Source organism: Euwallacea fornicatus, chromosome 26 (genome assembly GCF_040115645.1).
Source record: "Euwallacea fornicatus isolate EFF26 chromosome 26, ASM4011564v1, whole genome shotgun sequence".
Lineage (NCBI taxonomy): Eukaryota > Metazoa > Arthropoda > Insecta > Coleoptera > Curculionidae > Euwallacea > Euwallacea fornicatus.
In genome coordinates, this window is record NC_089566.1 from 1,522,794 (window position 1) to 1,542,166 (window position 19,373).

Below are 19,373 nucleotides of genomic sequence, written 5' to 3' on the forward strand. Positions count from 1 at the left end.
ACCTATGACTCCGCGTTTTTATTTCTAGTTCTATTTTCTTTGAAAAAATATTTTTTCATTTAAGGAATTTTATTTCATTTTTTGCTCCGTATTACCAGCTTTCTATTTATATATGATAATTGCTATATGACCTTTTAAAACTTTTCAATTAAGGTTTAAATATGTCCAATTTTGTGCCGAATAAACATCATTTGCGGGAAGCTTTGCTCTTCCTTTTCCATCTTAAGAAAAACGCCACTGCCGCTCACCAAATGCTCGTTGAGGCTTATGGCAATGATGCTGCATCTATAATAACTTGCCAACAATGGTTTCAGCGCTTCAAATCAGGTGATTTCTACCTCAACGACAAGGAGCATGGTAAGCCATCGGAAAAAATTTGAAGACGAAGAACTGTAGGTTTCGTTGGATGAAGACGACGCAAACGCAAGAATAGCTCGCATCTTCCCTTAACGTCACGCAGAAAACGCTTTCGGTTCGTCTTCACGCTATGGGAAAAATTCGAAAGGAAGGAAAATAGATGCCGTATGAATTGACGGAAAGGAACAAAGAGCAACGAAAAACGACGTGTGAGATCTTGCTTGAACGTTCTCAAAGAAAGTCTTTTCTACATCGTATCGTGCCCGGAGATGAAAAATGGCTTTACTTCGACAATCCAAAGAGGAAAAAATCATGGGTGAGCCAACAACTTCGACCCCAAAGCCAAATATCCACGGGAAGAAGGTATTGCTCTGCATTTGGTGGGACCAGCGCAGCATGCTGCATTACGAGCTTCTCCAACCTGGCGAAACAGTCACTACCAATCGTGACGTCCAACAACTAGTGCAGTTGCGTGATCAACTCGCAGTAAAGAGGCCAGAATGGGCGGATCGACACGACAAAGTCATACTGCTTCGTGACAACGCAAGGCCTCATGTCGCTCAGCCAGTCAAGAACACCTTGAAGGATTTCAAATGGGAAGTCTTACCGCACCCGCCATACTCGCCAGATATCGCCCCGTCGGATTATCACCGTTTCCGTTCGATGGCTGACGGTTTGGCAGAGCAGCGCTTCCAGAATCGCCAAGAAGTCCAAGAATGGCTTGATGAATGGATCGCTCCAAAACCGACGAATTTTTTTTAACGATGGAATCCATGAACTGCCTAATCTCTGGGAAAATGTTGTCGTTAACGATGGAAATTATTTTTAATAAACATTGTTAATAAATTTATACAGTTTCAAGCAGTTGAAAATGCGTAAAAAAACGCGGAGTCATTGGTATACACGTAATATTTCCAGAGCTGGTAAATGTTTCGGGCAGCGACTCTAGGGAAGCGATTTTCTCCCCGAGCCGCTGCTGAAACGTTTCGTCGTTTTTTGCGGACACCCTGTATTCCGTCCAATGGAAATAATGCAACGGTCGGAGAGGATCACTTTAAACTTCAACAATCAACTAGAACAAGTCAATTTCTAATCAATCCACTTAAACATTAATCTCAAATTAAATAAAATGAGTAAATCACGATAAACAAAGATAACACAAATACTTATTTTGTCTCCGAGTATAGGTTCACTTTTGTTGACGAACAATCTCGCTTCATTGTAGTTGTGTTAATTAATGTAAGGAACTTTAAATCTTTCGACTGCTGAAGATTGGCTTTAATAACGAAAACGCCAATTTTATTGAGCCAATTACGGTGATGGGCGAGCCAGTGTAGTACTTTTTGGAGCTCCGAGCTATGCCGAGTTTTGTTATTACCGACTTTAGAAACAATTACTATACAAAGTAAAGGTTGATTGGCGATTCGGTGAGTTTTGTTAGATCATTCAATTTGTTCTGTAATTTAGATAGTTTAAGTTCTTGTCGTTGCTGCACGCTTTCCGCTAACAGTGTACGAAAACTTTTGTTTTCTGATAAGCTTTGTGACCTGCCATTGCAATTTGTTTAAGTTTTGAGTGGGCAGATATGCATGTACGTATATTACCACTACCTATTACGAAGATGGGGACGAGTTCACAGTTGAATCGCTAAAGGCAGTTGCACGCAATAATACGTACCTCGACTAGGTCCTAATTCGAATTAGAGTTTGGGTAATGTATCGTTACATAAGCAAAACGAGTGAGGAGTTCTCTGTGGCACCATCCTCACTCCGTTGCATTCGAACGCGAATTTCGGCAAAGAAGTCGGATTAGGAAAGTGAGGAATTTAAATTAACAAATCGAACATTTTAGCACTGAACGTCACTTATTAACGCTCATTTATCTGAGCTTTTTACCATACTTGCATCATCTCTGTACAGGAGGATGCAAAACACTACTAAAAACGACTATAGGATGACAAAAATAGAGCGATTTAGCAAAGCACGCCTTATGCAAAGTCCCACTTAATTTCATTGTACAGGGTTCACGACGAATTTTTTAAATTTATTATTTTATTTCTTTCTCGAAAGTAATATACAGGGTGTTTCCTAACTACGTGTAAAAAATTTAAGGGCGTAATCCTCGACTGATTTTCAGTCAAAAATGTCTAATAAACATATGTCCGCAAATGCCTCGTATTCAATATACAGGGTGTTGACTGAAAGACGTTGAAAAAGGTTTTAAAGGTTTCTAAAGGTTTGGTGGTATTTACTAACTTGTTTATTGTTAGTTTTTTTTGCTACTTCCACTGCTATAAACAAGATAGTCAGTGTTATTTTGGTGTTTTACTCTCTAAAGTGAAAGAATTTAGTTCTGTGTCCCAAAAATCAGATTATACCTCAGTTTTGAAAATTTTTCAAATGCCTAATTACACTAATCAAGAAATGGCCAATATGGTTTTTGTTTGCGGCCTTGCTGATGGTAAGTGTTTGGCAGCGAGGCGCATTTACATGGAAAGGTTTCCAAACCACCAAGCTCCCAACCACCAAACCTTTAAAAACCTCTTTCAGCGTCTTAGTGATGCAGGATCTCTTATGAGTAATGGTGGTAATTTTCAGCAATTCTTATGATTAATCATTAAAGCATTCCCCCAAAAAATCGTCTTTTCTAAAATTCAAACACCCAAATTGAGTCATTTTGGAAATAAAATCTCTTTTTCTTGTCACATTTCAACACCCTGTATCTTGGAAACAAGGCATTTGCGGACATATGTTTATTAGACATTTTTGACTCAAAATCAGTCGAGGATTACGCCTTTAAATTTTTTACACGTAGTTAAGAAGCACCCTGTATATGGACCGGAATATAACATGATCCATGTCAGGAGGATTTGGATACGAGCTTTTCCAAGGTACCTATTTCTTAGCCAGCTGGTACTTTGGCGTCATCTATGTATGTTTCGCCCAGAAAAGCACACATAACGTTCTATCAGTACTGATGACTTCAATACTTTTTCGAATTCTGATACTGGGAACGCTTCTACGTCAACAAAGTATACTGCTTAAAATTTAGATTTTTTTTCAGTTTAAGTTTCTAGGATATTTACAATCTTAGGAGGGTCTCATTGTGCCGTCCTAACCAGCTATTCAAAAACCCCCTGTAAAAAGCTTTAAGCCCTTATTGTCTTCCAATTTTTCTCTGTATAAGCTTTGACTGCCGCAAATACAGGACCGTATAAGAGAAATTTGGAGATAGATAATTTTAAGAAACAGTTTGTTGGCATGTTTCCGTTACCTTAGAAACCGATTCCGGATTCAAATTACCTTTCAAGCAATGAATATAGAAATTTTATCAAACTCAAATTTTCTCTAAATTCAATTAAAGACAGGGGCGTATTTCATGTGTCGAATCTGTTGAGAATTTTCAAAATATGGAAGTCATCACTGGTTTTTATCCGTTTTTTGCCTTTTATCATATCATTTCACTCGGAACTCTTTAAATCATCCATTACATCTTGAATATCGATTATTTATTCCAGAATGTCAATTCGGCGAAAGGTCATTCTTACTTCCAAGTATGAATCGCTAGTTAATAAGTCAAGTTAACTGAACTAAATAAAACCATTAAGTAGTTACACGAATATTTGAATATGTTTCACATGGGCGTGCAGAGATTTCGTATACGGCTGCTTCAACTCACTTAAGTGAGGAGGGCCCCACATAAAAATGAACAGGATGGGGATCACAGAAATGGCAAGAGGTGCGAAGATGACTGGCCCCCTTCTTACCTCTAAATTTTGATACCGGCAGATTTAACAATCGACGTTTTGTTTTTTTACAAACACCATTAGCTTAATTTTTTTTAAATACGACCCTGGACTTTTTAAATTGGATTCTGAACCTACTTTTTATGTTCGCATCAGGAGCATATGATGGTTAACAATTTTTTTAAGTTTTTCTACCAACCCAAATTTATATACAGTTTTTCACAAAAGAAAACTGGTAAATTTCTTTATTTATTTTTAGCCCGAATAAAGCTGATAGAATGTTGATATCCATCCGACACGTAATCCTGTCGATGTTTTTTCTTGTTTCCATGACATGTTCTACATCCATTAATTGCAGTAAAGAAAAGAGATGTAAGACAACGCGGATACATGGACTTAGAACTTCTGATTGTTATGACATGGATTTTCGAATATTTCCAAAGTGTTTGCCTTCAAATATTGATGTGAGTGAGTACGTAGAGGTAGTTATTATTGTTTTTTTTTTAAATAGGTATACAAGGGGTTTGTGAACTTAGTGCCGTAAATTCAACTACATATTTGAAGCCCCAAAATGTGACGAAAACTTCATACAAACATAGAGTGTGCCCCATTTAAGACGAAAACACACCTGCAGTTTTTGCATTTATAACTCGATTTAACAAAACCAAGCCCCGAAAGAAAGATAATAAAAAGCTCTATTTATGCTGTAAAAACGGTTTGCTAAGTCACCCGACCAAGGCTTCCTATAACGTCTTATTTCTATGTCAAATATCGGAAAACGGTATTAAGGCATTCTTTTTGGAAAAAATACGCACGCCACTGAATTCACCATTCTTTAAAATGGGCACGTACCAAATTTCATAATAAATAACAATCGTTGACCATTTGAGAGCAGTTTATTTTATTGCTGCAATCGATATAATTTTATTAAGATAATCACAAAAACAAGTAAAAAATAAAATAAATAAACCAATAAATTAAATTTGGGAGCTTCTGCCAGCCCGCGTTTTAATTCGATACATTTATTGCAGCTTTTGAAAATGTTTCTTTAGACATTTTTCAATTTTGATGGAGTTCTTTTCTTACGAGCTTTGCGTACGCCAGTCCGAACACCTTCAATGTCGCGAGGACGTCCTCCACGGAAACAAATCTAAGGACAGAAATCTAAGAGACCACTTGATTAATGGATCATTGCGGCCTGTCCATTTATTTTCGAAATGCTAATTTAAATATTATCTTCCATGAGCGGAATTATGAACAGAGCCGCCACCTAATTGACAATAGAGGTTTCTCAAATAGGCGAGCGGCAAATCATCCAAAGCGTTCGTTACTTCTTGCCGCACATATTCTCGAAAATTTTGCCCATTTAGATTTCCGTCAAAAAAAACATTAATTTAACGTTTATCATTCAACTCAATGCGTTTGAATTTGCTTTTATCTTTATCTCTTTATAAAATAACATCGATTGAAACTATAAAATAAACTGCTCCGAAGTGGTTAATAATTGCAGTTTTTTGATGAACCTTCATACGTATCCATTTTACCATTTTAAAGAATTCTGAATTCAGTTTCGCGCCGAATTTTTCCAAAAAACCCCCTGATCCTTTTTTCGGATTTTTGACCTGAAAAGCAAATTATAGCAGGCCTCAGCTTTTGGTGGGGCGAGTTAGAAAGCAATTTTTCCAACGTCGATAGAGTTTTTATCCTCAAGCTTTAGAGCCTTCGTTTCGTGAAATTAAGTTATAAATGCAAAAATTACAGGGATGTTTCGTTTTTAAATGTGCCACCCTGTATGCCGAAGGGCGCTTCGTTGTCGATGCGGAATGTTTGTTCCTTAAATTGTTTTTTTATTCATATTTTCGAAACGTTTTGAGATAAACTAAAGGAAATTTGTACTTTATTATAATTTTTTATGATCTTTTTGAATCTCTATCAAGACGTAACTCATTTTTCCAGGGGCGTGTAATACAAGGGGGCGGTGCTTAAAAAGGACCTAAACTTTGTTGGCGATTTTATAGGAAAAATATTAAACTTGAAGATCCTTACGTAAAGAAGGTGCTTTTGTTGAAAATCGAAATCTCTAATAGATTTCGAGAAAATGGAGACCAACGAATCGATGGATACAACGTTTTATTAAATAAATATCGGACTTAACACCCAGTTCGCCTTGAAATGAGACATTTTTTTTACATTTCCGCATGTAACACTATTTATTAACGAAGTCTGGTGGTGAAAATGATAATAATGAATGAAAATAAAATAAAATTAATTAAAAAAAGTTGTTTATATGAAGTTTGCGACATATGTTGCGACGTAGAATACGTGGTTCAATTTACGACACTACGTTGAAAGACACCTTCTATTACCCCATACCCTGGTTCATCAAGCGATAACCGAATCATGAATTCTTTATCGAAAAACAAAACATATTTTGATTTATTGATACTTTGTTACAAAGCTTATTGCAAAAATGTTTTGTTACCCACATAAAAGCTGCGATAATTTAAGTTTTTTTCAAAGCTCCTTCATTTTTGGAGCTATAAAAGTTGAAATTTTGAACACGCACAAAATCTTTTACTTCACAAATCAATATTTTAAATTCACGAGGAGGCACTCAATTCCTTATTGGGAGGACGGGAGGGAGGGAGGGAGTGAGGGAAATGGGTAGGGGGAGGGGCGGGGACAAACGGGGAGGAGGGAAAGGGGGGGGGTGAGGCATAATTTTACTCCCGCAATCTCTTTTGAAGTAGTACCTTTGTTACTGCCGAATTTCCACACTTCGAAATGTTTTCTAGCTGGGGAGAAGCACTCATGCTTCTCCCCAGCTACCGATTTAAATTTATTGACTCCCAACATACTTTAATTTGCAGGTACTAGAATTGTCGAAAAACAGAATAAGAAAAGTTGGCAAAGAAGACTTGAGCCTCTACACGCAACTCACACATTTATACTTAAGTGACAATCTGATAGTGAACCTTGAAGATGACACGTTTGGTGAATTGTCCTCTTTGGAAACTCTCGATTTATCTACGAACGCGATTACAAAAATTCCAGCTTCTCTTTTTAAATTATCATCTCTGAAGACGTTATATCTTAGTAATAACATGAATATTAATATAGCCGAGTTGATCGAAGAAGCTACGCCAATTCATGAGTCCAGCCTAACGAAGCTTGATATTAGTTTCATCACAGAGGAAAATTCGCCGACTGATTTTCCTGACTTCACGGAACTTCCATTGGTGGCCAACTTAAACATAACAGGTTCGATTGCATTACAAATTCATACTCTTACGATCTTACATCTTATACTGGTTCATGTATTGCTTCCAATTTTCACTTAGATACTTCCTCCGCATATCTACGTCCAAGATGGCGTCTTTTCGATGTTTACAACGCTTCAAACAGCCGATCATTTCTTACAGTTCTAATATAAAATTTCATTTTTTAAATGCGACACCCTGTACACTAACCATCCGTTCATCCACTCTATCTCTAATAGTTCCTCAAAAAAGAGTAGAGAGTGCCTGTACCAAATCAAACTGGCAATCTGCTCTCTCCAATGCATTGCTCCTTTTTCGAAAAAAATACTTTTTAAATTATTTTTTCATTCGAGGCAAATACACATGAATTCAAAAATTTTGCATTATCTTCATTCTTGAATATTTTGTTATGTGCTGCGAAAAATTGTTGAAATATTTATTTATTTATCATTAAATTGTCGGTTAAAAATCATTTAGTTTGTATTATAATTACTGCACTATTAAATTTTCTCTTAAAATTGTTAAAGTAGAAAAGAAATTAATAACGTGTATTGCCATCCCCGGCATCAATGCGAACTTGAAGACGTCGCTACATGCTTTGAACGATTTTAGCTATAACATCATGAGAAATGTGCTGCCATTTTCTGCGATTTATTAGATAAAATTGCATTTTCAAATTCCAACATCATAAGAAAGAGTGCTTGTAGCTACTTCTACCTAGAGACCTTTTCTGCCTCAAATACGTATCTAGTCTTAAATAAATTTTATACCGCGTGATAAAAAAGTTAAGCCCTTTTAAAGAGGATTCATCGAGCGCTGACAACGCCCTCTGCATTGTGCAGCGAAAACGTAAACGGGCTCTGATTTCTCACCCCTAAAAACCCCCCGATGCGACACTTTGTGTAGATAACAGCATTGCCAACGAAGTAATGAATTTTTTTCGATTTTTTAATCTTTGACGCCCTGTATTTCGAAAACCGTCCACTTTTGGATGGGACAAATTAGGTTAAACCATCATGTTCTCACCCCAGGAATACGTGGTAGGATTTTGTACAGACCTTTTACAGACACCCTGTGTTTTGAGACGCTTAGTTAAAATTTTGAAGGTCGATTAGCCTTTAGCTTCTACTATACAGCCAAGAGTTCATATACGGGGTGAGTCTTAAGTAATGGGACACAGAGCAACGATGGATTTATGACATAAAAATAATGCAACATAGCTAAATTTGTGTTATACCAAAGTTGAAAATAACTGAGATACAGGGTGCCAAAGTTGATAAATTAAATCAAATTTTCTTTAATATCTCTGGAACAGTTCGAGCTAATTTCACGAAATTTCTTATATAGAGGTTTTTGGAGATGATCAATTCAAATTTATCGACGATTTCGGTGTATCTTCTAGAGGGTGCCACAATCGACAATTAGGAGTCATTGAAGCCATTTAGCCAAAAACCCCTATATAAGAAATTTCGTGAAATTAGCCCGAACTGTACCAGAGATATTAAAGAAAATTTGATTTAATTTTTCAACTTTGGCACCCTGTATCTCAGTTATTTTCAACTTTTGGTATCACATAAATTTAGCTATATTGCATTATTTTTATGTCATAAATCCATCGTTGCTCTGTGTCTCATTACTTAAGACTCACTCTGTATACTGCAGCAGGGTAACGGTTTTTCGGGAGGCAGTTATCATGGTCATTGTAGCACTAAATATAGGTTGTCTCTAAAAGGACTGTACAACGCTCGACCAAAAATTCCTCACCCAAACATAAGGCGTTCTTAGCAATCTTATCTACATTTTCTATTGCTTTGATTTGCCTCTAGAGGGCGCCAAACTTCTCAAATAAAAATGTTTTTTTCGAAATTTGCTAAACGATTTAATCGATTTGCAATTATTTTGAAAGTAAGAGTTCACCACGTAAACGAGCCAGTTTTGACATGAAATGCATCTTTTCCATGCCGTGGAGTTAAAAATGGCACGTTACTCGTAAATGAAAGTTTGCACTTCTGTTACCTTCTGTGCAAAAGACTTAAATTTTTTTCCATCATTTGTTAATTTTATTTTCCAACTATCTTGTCTATTGTAAAAACTTCCCCAGACGGGCAATTTCTCTCCAAAAGAATTATTCGCGACACACTGTATATTTTTTTAACGCCGATAATAATAACGCAACTGTTGATTAGCAGGAGCATTTAGAACGTAGACTTATTGACTTTCTAAACTAAGCTAAATATCTCAAAAACTGTAGATAATTTAAGATATAAATTTGAAATTTCAACATTCTATATTTTTATTACTTGCGTCATTTTGAATCATCTTCTGCACCAAACTGTTCCTCTTCGACTTGCTTACACTTTCGCTATAGCAATTTAGGACTTCTTGTACCACATATCTAATATGCGATCATTTTAGGTGATCAATTTAGTGTTATATCGCCAGAGCATTTTGCAAAACTGTGCAATTTGCAAATTTTGGCTAACCACAATGTAACAACCGAATACGAAGATGTTTGTGACTGTTGGAAAATCAATAATTGGCTAACTTCTAGAAAGGTTCAATTCACGCCCTTCTACTGTTCTTTAAACGAACAAGGTAGGTCATTTTGTCAACGTGTAAGGGGAAAATTGTTATTATACAGGGTGTTCCAGGCCTCAGCGCATGCTCAGGTGAGTTACACAAAGGTATTAATTTTTTTGTTTAACAGTTACTGGTTGATGAACTTTTCAATTTTTTTTTTAATTTAGCTTTCCCAGACATGTATCAAATTTAGATAGAGATGCAGAACACAGCACGAAAAGGCACATATTGTTTTTTTTTTTAATACTTTATCACTATGTAACAAAGAAACGACCAAACTAAGCCCAACGTTCATATCTGCGTTAAGAAAAAACGTGTCTTGGATGGACCAATGAAACTGTCTAAATCGTCACATTTAACAAAAATACTAACCTAAAGCAACCAGTACTTTTTTGAATTGGACCTCTGACAAGCGGCTTTTATTTCTCCTCATACGTTATGCTAATGTGACAATCTTTATATAATATGATCATAAAACCTGGGACACCCTGTACACAGGGCCTTTTTTGAACGTCCTATTAGAAGTTTTGGAGCGTGAACCACTATACCTTTTGCAAATAGTTTCACGTATGCAAGTCAAGCTTCCACTTACATTAAAATAATAAGGGAAACATCAGAGGTCACTTGGAATGGAGAGTGGAACGTATCCGACATTCCAATTGATATGTTTTATCCTTGGCTGTTTGAAATTTCAACATTTTCTCAATGGCGTGGAAGTTCTAATCATATTTCCTAACGTTGCCTGGAATTTGGCACATTTTAGACCTTCAAGAGTGTCGAATCAGAGCGCAGGAGATGGCAAACTGTTCAGAAAATACAACCCTCAACAGCACGGCGTGCAAAAAGTAATCAGCACGTTAGTATCTCAGGAACAGTTGAGAAACAAAATATGGTATGAGAATAGTCCCAGAAGTACCCGGCTTGACATATAGATGGCGATTTCATTTGTTAAATATTACAAAGACTTAACCTTAAAGAGCTTTTGTGGTTGAGGGTACTAAGCTCATTTGTGTTTGTTTCCGAGCCGTTTTTAGTGTGCGCTTTTGGATATTTTGTGAACATGTGAACATTGGTTGTTGATACGGGGTTTAATGCTCTCATTTGAGAGGTCTTGGTCCATCTACAATCAAACCTGAGTTAAAGTTTACTTTAGGGAAATCTGGTCCTTCGTCAACAAGTGTGAAATATTGTTTGGCAGAGTTTAAACGCGTTCGTATGAGCTGCCAAGACGACCTCCACAGTGGTCTACCCACTGACAATTCAGATCTGACCACTCCAGATATGGTGGTGAACATTTACAAAACTGTACTGGAAGATGGGCATTTCAAAAAGCACTGTCCATCGCGTGTTGACCGAACAATTGGATACAAGTTTAGCAGCAATAAAGCTGAGTTTTTGCCTTGATTCATAATTATGGATGAACCGTGGGTTCATGACTTCACCGCTGAGACGAAAAAAGAGTGAAAATAACGAATTCAAAGGGGCGAATCGGCTCCAAAAAAGGCAAAAACGTTTCTGTCTGTAAGAAAGGTGATGATGGTACTTTGGTGTGATGCACCTGGGATAATTCCCATTGAATATTTTCCTAAAGAAACAATAATAAATAGATCATATACAAATTTATTGCAATATTTGACCGAAGAAATGAGGAAAAAGCGATCGCATTTGACGAAATCAAAAGTCTTGTTTCATGAAAACAACGCAACAGTTCATACTTCCGTTATCGTGGTGGGCAAAATCAATCACCTTGTTTTCGAACTTTTTTCCTCAGCCACCTTATTCGCCAGATTTAACCCCTTCAGAATTTTTTCTATTTCCAAACTTGAAAAAATGACACGGTAAAAAGCAATTAGCCAATTTTGAAGAGGGAGCGTTCGAGACTGATGCCTATTTTGAAACATTCGAAACTTTTAAATTTAGACAGGATATACAGGGAGTTTCCTAAATGTGAGGTAAAAATTTAGGGGGTTATTCTCTGAGTAATTTAAGAATTATTTGTCCTTTGACGATTTTATCCAGGTACATCTACTAGAAAAATTGAAAGAGCTTTGGACCTTAGCAATGAGAGTGTGTGGAAACTTTCCAGGGAAAATTTGTTATACCCATACCACCACATACAACACGTTCAGGCTCTTCTTCCCACAAATTTGCCCTTGAGAACTGCATTTCGTCAATGGGTTTTGCATACATTGGTGCAAATTCCGCAACTACTGTCGTTGATTCTTTTTACCGATTGAGTAAGTTTCTCGAGAACTGCAACAAGGAATTTTCATAACAATCATGCATGGGGCGAAGAAAATCCATACGAAGCACTAGAAGGTAATTTTCAACACCAATTTTCGTTAAACGTTTCGGTTGGATTTGTAGGTCATTGGTTAACTGGACTAATATTTCTACCAGAAAGACTTCCTTGCGCAATTCACCGTAACTTTTTGGAACAATCGCTCCCTTAATTCCTTAAAGATGTACCATTGGCAACCAGAAATGCAATGTGGTTTATGCACGATGGAGCACCAGCGCATTTTAGTAGGATTACTCGTGAATTTTTAATGGAAATACATGGAGATCGCCGGATTGGTCATGGTGAACCTCAGTTATGGCCAGGTGGATCCCCGGACTTGAACCCTCTGGGTTATTTTCTATGGGGTCTTTTAAAATCATTAGTTTACACTAATTCAGTGGGAAACCTGGAAAATTTGGGAAATCGCATAATTGATGGGTGCAATTCAATAAAAAACTGTCTTGGAATTTTTGAAAGAGTTTGCCTATCAATGAGGAGAAGATTAGAAGCATGCATCCAAGCTGGTGGCAGTCATTTTGAACAATCATTGTAGCTTTTAATAAATTTGATGAAAAACATTTATCACCTTGTACCTAGGGAACGAAGCAGTTTTCCTAAATTGTCAAAGGACAAAAAATTCGTAAAATTACTCAGAGAATGGCCCCCTAAATTTTGCGTAACATTTAAAAAACACACTGTAGAAGCGTGTCAATTTCAAAGGAGACTGTGTTGAGAGTGCTATCTTCCATATTTTTTTCTTTAATTATTAGGTCGAGTCCTTCAGGGACTATCCTCGTGTGTTTCATGAAACATGCTCAAATTTTCAAGACGACTCCAAAATACCAAAATTTTTCAGGAATTACATTTGTCGAATATGGAGATTGTGGAGTCGCTTTCACGTATTATGAGTTAATTTCAGAGTTTGAAATACACCGAGAATTTCATATTTACATTTCTTTTGCACACACCTTCAAAATCAATTTCGTTTACACGAAATCTTATACATAAAAACCAACGCAAACAAATCATGAACACTGTCAAGGATATTTTTCCTGCGAAATGTTTTTTTCAGTGAATTCTTATCGTCCTTCTGAGGGTACCTCGGGAATAGGTACCTTGCACCCGTTAAACTACTTGCAAAAAATAGGGCACACACCAAAATTGAGAAACTTGTCCTTCTCAATTCTCCAAAATTTGAAATAGAACTATTTAGCAAATCATTCTAAAGAATTTTAATAAATTAAATTTTTTTCACAGATTGCAAAGAAAAGCTAATAAACCAGGATCACCTGCGATTATTTGAAAATTGCGTGGAAAAACTAAATAAACTTAAAGGATCCAAGCTGCTGGGAAAAGTGGCACTATGGATTGGTATTGTCTTAACACTTGGTGTGATATGTGGAATATGGATTGGATGTTATATAAGAAGGAAGAAAAACAACCGCACCACAAGGTACAAGGAGGTGTTAAAATTAGACCACAGAATCAATTAAAAGAACTATAGAGTGCTATTTTTTTAACACGGCGGATTTTACGTGTTAAATTTAAAACGTAATGTTAACAACTTTTCCAATGCAGCAGGAGACCTGAAACTCATACAGAGTGACAATTCGAAAACTTACAATTCCCATATCTGAAGAAGAATATACAGCGTGGGCCAATGAAAACGAAACAAGGGCGATTTCTCATATTTACCACTCAAAAAAAAAATCGCTGAGATCCGTCGATTTTTATTTCGAGGGGGAAATCTTTTGCGACCATTATCAACCTTGCCACTTTCAACCCCTTGGCGGGGGAAGGTGCCACCCTTAAACCTTAAATGGGATTAAGGGTCGAGTGACGCCTCATTTTATAGATAATCGAAATCTCTTTTCAACGCTATCAAGTTTTTTGAATTTGATGCAGCACTTTTCGAGAAATAACGTTAGAAATGCTGAAGAAGCCAACATTGAACGAATAATAGTGGTTTTTCAATTAATAACTTACATTAAGAAAAAATGTGGGAAAAACTATTCTTTCTAAGTTTCTGAAAGTAGTAACTTTACAATAGGGGAATAAATCAAAACATTTATCTACAATTTTACAGACTTCCTAATTCAACAAGTGTTAAAAATGTTGCCCTCCTGCTTCCATACAGAAATAGAGGTTTTGTTCAAAACGATCTCGGACGTTTTGAAGCATTGCAAGCGACATTCATCAATGATTTGTTGACTTAAACAATCTAGAGACTCTGGCTGAGTTTTATAAATTTTGCTCTTGGAGTCATCCCATAGAAAAAAAATCTAGCGGACTTAAATCTGGTTATCTTGCAGACCGCTCCGCTGGGCCTCTTCAGCCAATCCATCTACCGGGAAAAGTTTGGTTTTTCCCGCAATTTCTTTTAATGTAAGCTACGAATTGAAAAAACACTATTATTTTTTCAACGTTGGCTTTTTCAACATTTATAACGTTATTTCTCGAAAAGTGCTGCTTCGAATTCAAAAAACTTGATAGCGTTGAAGAGAGATTTCGATAATCTTTAAAATGAGGCATCACTTGACCCCTAATCCCATTTAAGGTTTAAGGATTGCAACTTCCCCCGCCAAGGGGTTGAAACTAGCAATGTTGACAATGGGCGCAAGAGATTTCCCCCTCGAAATAACAATCGATGGGTCTCAGCGATTTTTTTTTTTTTTTTGGAGTGGTAAATATGAGAAATCGGCCTTGTTTCGTTTTCATTGGCCCACCCTATGTATTAAAAGTTCTTCGAACTAATTTTTATAATATTAAGGGAAAACCAAAATGACGTATTATTGATTCCTTCTCACTTATCCCCAGCTTTCGTCACAAAATAATGTTTAATATGAATCAATTAGTTATGATCCTTTAAAGCTCTCGAAAAATGATTTTCGATGATGCTTTCCAAAGCTATGGTTGTTCAAGTGGGAACATCTAATTGAAATTTTATTCGTTCATTATTAACACAAGAAATGCTGCAGTGTGATTAAATCTTCCTTAATCAACTAAAATCTACTTACAAAGCTCACTACTTTTTACAAAACTCCGTTTGATCAATGGGACTTTTTGATGGTACTTTTATCGTCAAAAAACATTTTCTGAGAGGTTTAAGATAAAGTATCTCAGCTAGGGGGTTGCCATTCAGCGTTATTCAGTGGGGTCAGCTGGGGACACGGGGGAAGTGAGAATGGATTGGTAATACGTCATTTTGGTTCCCCCATCATATTCTAGAAATTACTTCGAGGAATTGTTGACATATTTATTTGTTCCCTAGATATAGCCATTGTTAGTTTACAAATTGTGACCCTGTATTTAAGGTTTCACCTATTTCTCCAATAAGGAAACTGTACTTCCTTCTCATACCTTATCCTCTTTCCATGGAAATGCTAAGACAGCACTGTTGTACGTTAACGAATGCAAAAAGGATAATTTCTGAGAAAAATTTCCATAATGTGATAATGAATAATAATAAACAAATGAGACAATAAAGGGTTATTTTATTGTTCAGTTCTGCATATGTGCAATTAAATTTGGAAAATTACACAGTGTCACGTATGGACATAATTGCAAAAAATTATATCGGTTTTAACGTACGAATTCTATGAACAGGCCTGAAATGATCTGCAATCGCTATGGTTACGAAAGAATTGGTAATTAAGTTTTGCAGAAACCGATTGATTTCCCTACTCAAAATTTGGGCTCTTGTAACGATGGAATAATATTAAAGTAGAGAATAAAAAGAAATGGACTGTTTTAATCGCATCATATTATGCTTGTGAGCATTCCTCGTCTGTATTATGACTATTAATCAATTATTTGAAAATATCACGGGGTTTTGGCTTTAAATTCCCTCTAAGATAAGTGTGAGAAAACGGTAAAAGGCTGTTATGAATCCCCTCGCATTTTTTGTTTATGCTAAGATCATTAATCGACATAATATGAAATTAGCACAGGCTTTTCGTCCCAAGATTAGCCTGGGAAGAGAGGATTGTTTACAAGTTCCTTCAGCGCAGGTGAGGAAAATGTTTAAGGGTTTGGTACCCGTGAGAAAAAGTGTGGACGACCCTTCCATCCTATCGGTTCTCTCGCGAAGAGGGGATGTGTTGAGAGTGTTGATATCAGATTGTATCAGGGGCTCCGTTTTTGGGTTACGGGGAGTAAAGAAGTGCTTCGAGAACTTATATCATTTTTTCCCCCACCTTACAACCACGAACTTTACATGCTGACGAAATGCGTTTATTACTAAATTTTTTCCGTGGGGAAAGTACATGTGGTTAAGAGAAAATGGAACTGAATTTAATGACTTAAAAATTACTCAACGTAACGTGAGAAATGAACTTCACTTGAGGATGCTTCTGACAAGTTGTCTTTAAAACGACGTTGCTTAAAAAGCTCCAGTATCCAGGGATTACTTACAACTTTTCCAGATTTCATCAAATATTTTTGTGACGGTACCACCATTGTAAACGAAAACTGGCTTAATATAATAGGTGTTTCGGTTAATAATGTCGATTTTGCTAAGAGATTGTGTTACTAATCCACTTGTTAATGTAAACTAACGGTATGGATAGCGTCTATGAAAGGTAAACATACCGCATTCAAAGCCGGTTCGCTATTATTTGCCGCTGTATAATAAACATAGTTTTCATGGCTTCGAATATGGCGGCTTTCGTACCAGGAAAAGACGTTTTGCGGGGAACTTTAACAACCTTCTTTCGTTTCAAGAAAACGGCTGCTGAAAGTCACAGATTGCTGGTTAAAGCGTATGAGGAACATGCTCAATCCCAAAAAAGTTGTGAGCGATGGTTTAAACGCTTTAAAACTGGTGATTTTGATATAAAAGACAAAGGGCGTCCAGGACAGCCCAAGAAGTTTGAAGACGCAGATTTGCAAGATTTATCGAGAGAAGACGCCAATCGAACGTTAAAACAATTGTCAGAAGCGTTGAATGTTGCCCAATCATCTATTTCCCAACGTGTACACTCATTGGGGAAAATCCAGAAAGAGGGCGAATGAGTTCCACACGAATTGAAGGGACGAGACATTGAAAGACGAAAAACCCTTTATGAAACTCTGCTTGTCAGACAGCAAAAAAAGGGTTTTCTCCATCGAATTGCAACAGACGACGAGAAGTGAATCTATTTTGACAATCCAAAACGAACAAAATTATGGGTAGACCCAGGTCATCCTTCAACATTACAACCAGCGCGTAATATACACGGAAAACGAGCTTTACTGTGTATTTGGTGGGATAGCAGAAGAACTGTCCTTTACGAATTGCTAAAACCTGGAGAAACGATTGCAGGCGATCGATACCGAAAACAATTGATAAAATTAAACCGACTATTGAAGGAAAAACGTCCTGAACACGCTCAACGAGACGTTAAAATCATTTTTCAGCACGACAATGCTCGGCCCCATGTTGAAAAATCGGTCCAAAACTATTTGGAAAACGTTAAATGGGACGTTCTACCTCACCCGCCATATTCACCGGACTTGGCCCCCTCGGACTACCACTTATTTAGGTCCGTGCAACACGGACTTTCAGAAGAACACTTTCAATCTTACGAAGAAATGAAAGTATGGCTTGATAATCGGTGGTTGGCCCCCAGAAATGAAAACTTCTTTTGGCCCGAAATCCATCCTTTGCCGGAAAGATGGGAGAAAGTCATTGCTCATGATGGCCAATACATTGATTATTAGCGCAATCTATTTTGTTATAGAAATAAACGTTGAAATTTTGCTAAAAAATCCACATTATTGAATAAACACATTTTTACGGGATAGTTTCTTCAAACTGTATCAATTGATTGTGACTAGTAGATAGTGATGCAAAAATATTCGAAGGTTTTAAGGGGAAAAAAATGTTAAGACAATTTTTTCCCCTTAAATGCGATGCGAAATCGTGTGCACGCATATGCTAGAAACTTTTTAACGGACGTAGTGCCAAACGACGATGTTGCAATTGTATCCAGACAGGAGGTAGCCAGATTTCAAATTTTTCTGAAACCTTTATGATAAATTCTGAGGAACTGGATCATTTCGTCCAGAAAGGGACATTGTGGGTCTCCTGAAACAAGCATTGAAATTTTAGTTTACGTTAGTAAAAACGAAAAAGTGAGTTCTAGACAAATAGCTCTGAGTACGAGAGCATCCATATCATTCGTTTTAAAAATACTACACAGAAAGTAGCTTGACCCCTACCATTTCGCCCCCATCGAGAATCTTCTTGAGATAAATCTTATAGCTCGGTCATGATTTGCACGTTTTTTTTCCAAATCAGCATAACTTTGATACTATGTTTGGAAATCAAATTTTGTTCTCGGATAAAATCACATTTACTCAACGAGGTGTCTGAAATTTTAGAAATTAATACATTTGAAACCACGAAAATCCTCATGCAGTAACCCTCTGATAATTTCAACATCAATTCAAAATTAATGTTCTTGTGCGAATTTATAGATAAATTTTTTCTCACGCCATTTGAATTGCGTCAAATGTTGAACAGTTTCATATTTGAATTTTCTTCACACTCAACCAATGAATTCTCTTATCGACTTGCCGCCAAATTTACGATAAATATACTTTATGCACGATAGTGTTCCACCATATTTTTCGATAGCGGTTAGAAATTATTTAAATGCAGTTTTCAGATCGGCGGCTAGGCCTTGAAGTAAATGGAACCTCAAAGTTTTTAAATTGAAAAAATCGGTTTGTAAACCCTCATTTGAAAAATCTTTTCATTATTCTGTTCAAAACTTCTATGTGTTTAAACTCTATTTCAAGTAAAAATAAATTTATGTAATTGACGAAATTCTCTGTAACAACCTAAAAACTTAATAACTAACACTATTTTGTTATTGATGTAATGAAATAACAAAACAAATCAATCTCAATCTAATACGGGGTGTCCAAAATACATGCCTTGAAACTCTTAAACGTTAATGTTAAAGATCAACAATATTTAAAAAAGGACATTTTATGAGGTGGGGCCTTTTCCATAATATAAAGAAAACATATTTTGATAGTTTTGTTGGAAATGTGGAGTTGTTAATGTTCTGCAATTAGGAAACGTGGCTTATTTAATCGAAAAAATGCATAAAACACCAATTCTACAGATGATTGAGTTTTTCGTTATTCTTTGCAACAAAAT

The 19,373-nt window shown here is 36.4% G+C and overlaps 1 protein-coding gene across 4 annotated transcripts; it reads left to right on the plus strand.

The window, feature by feature from the left end:
• Window positions 1-1,520: 1,520 nt before the first annotated feature.
• On the plus strand, window positions 1,521-15,709 carry LOC136347139 (tsukushi-like). 4 transcript variants are annotated; one of them, XR_010733447.1, is made up of 7 exons: window positions 1,521-1,784; window positions 4,362-4,566; window positions 6,973-7,363; window positions 9,778-9,957; window positions 10,014-10,046; window positions 10,110-12,261; window positions 12,310-12,801. XR_010733447.1 is itself a non-coding variant. In XM_066296865.1 (6 exons), exons 2-6 carry the CDS (start codon window positions 4,381-4,383, stop codon window positions 10,133-10,135), a joined length of 816 nt encoding a protein of 271 aa, XP_066152962.1. In that variant the 5' UTR covers window positions 1,521-1,784; window positions 4,362-4,380; the 3' UTR covers window positions 10,136-12,801. The 4 variants fall into 4 exon arrangements, 2 of the variants coding, with proteins under 2 accessions (XP_066152962.1, XP_066152961.1); XR_010733446.1 differs by having other exon boundaries at window positions 10,110-11,894; window positions 11,962-12,801; XM_066296865.1 differs by having other exon boundaries at window positions 10,110-12,801.
• Window positions 15,710-19,373: the final 3,664 nt, after the last annotated feature.

Excerpts from the sequence above, each read along its gene's own strand:
- LOC136347139 (XM_066296864.1), top strand. The coding sequence starts at position 4,381 with ATGTTGATATCCATCCGACACGTAATCCTGTCGATGTTTTTTCTTGTT. Across the intron at positions 7,364-9,777 it reads GGCCAACTTAAACATAACAG|GTGATCAATTTAGTGTTATA; the intron begins GTTCGATTGCAT and ends CGATCATTTTAG. Across the intron at positions 9,958-13,480 it reads CTGTTCTTTAAACGAACAAG|ATTGCAAAGAAAAGCTAATA; the intron begins GTAGGTCATTTT and ends TTTTTTTCACAG.